A 3,875-nucleotide genomic window follows, 5' to 3' on the forward strand; every position below is an offset into this window, starting at 1 on the left:
ACACAACAAAATCACATAGTCATACATGTATACAGTACATTTTAACACGGGTCCTGTCACGGGGACACCAAGTCAGTCGCTCGCCCTGGCCTAGCAGGCCGCAGGGTGGGGTGGTGGCCGGGGTCGTCTCCATGGAAACACACGAAAAACACATGAGACAACACAAAACAGACGACACGCAACACTGGTTCAAGCACGTTTGGAATGGACACACTTAGAAACAACACTTTTCCACACGAATACACAAAGAAACACAATTTAACTCCAACGATGAAAACACAAACACAGCACAATTCACGGGTCATTACAGAGACAAAGAGAAACACACTGAACAAACACAGAATGAAAGCACATATTTTTATCACTGGTCGCTTAGCGAAAAGGGGATTGTCCGGGGGCATGTCCATATCGTTACCGTGAGCTAGGTTGGAGGGGTTGGTCATAAATCGCGGTCCGTGGTCAGTCCGAGTCGGGTAAGGTAAAGAACAGAAAAGGAAAAGGGGGTGGGGTGGAAGCCGCTAGACCTAGGTCTTAGCCGACTTCTGACCCCCCCTGCGTGTGCTGTAACCTCACCGTGGTGCAGGGGTGTAACATTCTCTTTGAGAATGGCCAATACAGCACAAATCCCCTTTTGGGGCACCTTGTTGGCCGTGAGGTGCATCCCGTAATGCTGGATGATGGGATCCTGGTGGTTGAGTTGGGGGCATATCTGCGGGTATGTTTTCTGGCAACACACCACTTTGGCCTGGAGTTCAGCCAGACGGGTGGTCAGGAAGGCCCGACCTGATTAATCGGCTGGTCATGCCAAGCTCTAGAGCAAACAACCTTTGTTTTGTTTATATAGCCAAGAAAAAACATTGTTTTAATTACCTTTTGTATTTGTTGCTCTTAGTGCGGTGGCTAGGGTCAATCAGGTGATTAATTTTTTCTTGCCTGAGTATATCAACCATGTATCCCTGGCATGAGTGCCTGCTGGTTATCCGCAGCATCATGTCCCCTTGTTGGACTCCGTGGTGGGTGGGGGCATGGTTGATGAACCATTTGATTTCTAATATGGATATTAACCAATCTCAATCTTTTGATGGGACCCTGAAAAGGGTCCACACCGAAGTTTCAGATTCTTCATCATCTGATGAAGAATCTAAGTCTTTGAATGTTAAGAAATCCAAAGTGATTTCTTTGAAAACCTGGCCAAGGTTTCTCGTCATCGGTTCTTCCGATGAAGGGGCCTTGAAAAAACTGTCGCCCTTTGCAATTCAGAAAGGGCTCGAAGGCTTGGCCGGAGAGCCCAAAACTGTCAAGAAATTGAGGAATGGCTCATTGTTGGTTGAATGTTCAACAGAGAGTCATTCCAGAAATCTTCTTAAATCTAAAATGATTTGCAACATTTCTATCATTGTGAGTCCTCACGCTACTCTAAATTCATCTAAAGGAGTAGTTCGATCTCGGGATTTGGAAGGAGTTAGTGAGGATGAGATTTGCGAAAATCTCTCTTCACAAGGGGTTACATCAGTCAAGCGGATTAAGGTTCGTCGGAATAATGAACTTGTGCCGACAAACACCTTGATCCTGTCATTCAATGTGCCTACACTTCCATCTTCAGTTAAAGCAGGTTACCTGAATATACCAGTTGTACCTTACATCCCCAACCCTTTACGGTGTTTCAAATGTCAAAAGTTTGGACACGGACAGAATACATGTCGCAACAGATTGACATGTGCTCGTTGTGGTCAGTTTGACCATGATAGCAAGACATGTCAGAATGATATGATATGTACCAATTGTAAAGGGAAACACTTTGCGTACTCGCGAGAGTGCCCAAAGTGGAAAGTGGAAAAACAGGTGCAGCAGGTCAAGGTAGAAAAGCGCCTGACTTTCATTGATGCTAGAAAACTTGTAGAGTCTTCGACAAATGTGGTATTAGGTAAATCATATGCCACGGCTGTCAAGGTTTCTACAACGAGTATAGCTACTCAAACTGATTTAACTTGGCCCAACAGTGAGGATACATTTAAGAAGATTTCTCATCCAAAAGATGTAAAAAAACAGACTGTTCATAAACAAGTTTCAACATCTACTCAAGTGTCTTTGGATTCTAGGAATCCATCAAGAGGCTCATCGCTTGGGGAGCCAGGTCCCAGTAAGCCTCCGTCAAGAAAAGACACCAAAAAGCAGCATAAGGATTCTTCTTCAGGACGACTGAAGAAAGCTGAAAAAAAGTTGGTTTCGACCAACAATCCATTTGAAGCTTTGGCTGATGTGGATGATCAAATGGATATAGTGCCAGATGACCGTCGACACCCACAGAGATCTCATAAGCCAAAGATAACTTCTGTACTTCCCCCTAATGACTAATTCAGTCATTCAGTGGAACTGCCGTGGGCTTAGGCCCAATTTTGATGAATTAAGTCTTTTAATTCAAAAACATAATCCTCTTGCAGTGTGTCTTCAGGAAACGTTCTTGAAGGACACTGATCATATTACCATGAGAGGATTTAACCTCTATCATAAGTTTCATGAAACTGAAAATAGAGCATCTGGGGGTGTTTCCATTCTTGTTAATGAAAACATTCCTCAGAGTATAGTAGCTTTAACTACAAATTTACAAGCTGTGGCTGTAAAGGTCACGGCTCATAAAACTATAACTCTGTGTTCAGTTTATTTACCTCCTCGAAACCATTTTAATTTTAATTCTAGAGATCTTCAAGATCTCATTAACCAGCTTCCTACTCCCTTTATTATTATGGGAGATTTTAATGGTCACCACACTTTGTGGGGATGCGAGGATATCAATATTAGAGGTAAACAATTGGAAGGCTTAATTCTCAAAAACGACTTACTTTTATTTAATGATAAAAGTCGTACATATTTTCATTCTGCAAGTGGATCTTTCACTTCCATAGATTTAACTCTTTGTAGTCCATCACTTTTTCTTGATTTCTCCTGGAAAGTTGGTTCAGACCCTTGTGGTAGTGACCACTTTCCCATTATTTTGGAGAATGATGGACCACCATCACTTGAAAGGGTTCAAAGGTGGAAGTTGGCGAAGGCAAATTGGGGTCAGTTTCAGCATCTGTGCAGCACTCGTCTGCAACAATTTGCCATTACTGATGCTGATGATCCCATGCCTTTGTTCACTTCCATCTTGAAGGACATTGCAGATGAAACTATTCCTAAGACTTCGGCAGTACCAAAGCGTTTCAGTAAACCATGGTTTAATGATACGTGCAAAAATGCATTCAAACAGCGAAACAGGTTGCTTGAGCGGTTCAAACGTGAACCTACATCAGACAACCTGGATGCATTTCGTATTGCTAGGGCTAAGGCTCGCAGAGAGATTAGACAGAGTAAGAAAACATCTTGGAGAACTTTTGTCTCCAAGTTAAATTCACAAACATCAGTAAAATCTGTATGGAATAGGATCCGTAAAATCAAAGGTAAAGAATCCAGTAATACAGTTCATCATTTGTCTGTCAATGATACGGATGTCACGTCTCATCGTGACATTGCTAATGCATTGGCAGACAACTTTTCTCATAACTCATCTTCTGCTTTCAGTACAGATGCTTTTACATCTGTCAGAACTAAAGCTGAAAAGCAGTCCATTAATTTTTCATCTGAAAATGCTGAAGTGTACAACATGCGTTTCTCTATGGAGGAATTGCAGGAAGCTCTTCGTAGAGCCCGTGATACTTCAGTAGGTCCAGATGAAATTCATTATCAGTTATTAAAGCATTTACCTGAATCATCTTTGATGGTTCTTTTGAATGTTTTTAATAACATTTGGATTTCTGGTGACTTTCCTTATGATTGGAGGAAAGCTATTATCATTCCTATTCCCAAGCCTGGTAAGGATCCAACCAATCCTACTAGTT

At 42.1% G+C, this 3,875-nt stretch overlaps 1 protein-coding gene across 1 annotated transcript; it reads left to right on the forward strand.

Moving 5' to 3' along the window:
* Positions 1–1,053: 1,053 nt before the first annotated feature.
* Positions 1,054–2,355, forward strand: LOC121383865. Its single transcript, XM_041513962.1, has one exon. The coding sequence runs from the start codon at positions 1,054–1,056 to the stop codon at positions 2,353–2,355; it is 1,302 nt and encodes a 433-aa protein (XP_041369896.1).
* Positions 2,356–3,875: the final 1,520 nt, after the last annotated feature.

Source organism: Gigantopelta aegis, chromosome 10 (assembly GCF_016097555.1).
Source record: "Gigantopelta aegis isolate Gae_Host chromosome 10, Gae_host_genome, whole genome shotgun sequence".
Lineage (NCBI taxonomy): Eukaryota > Metazoa > Mollusca > Gastropoda > Neomphalida > Peltospiridae > Gigantopelta > Gigantopelta aegis.

What these genes read in the sequence shown, in the direction of transcription:
- LOC121383865 (XM_041513962.1), top strand. Translation starts at nt 1,054, where the DNA reads ATGGATATTAACCAATCTCAATCTTTTGATGGGACCCTGAAAAGGGTC.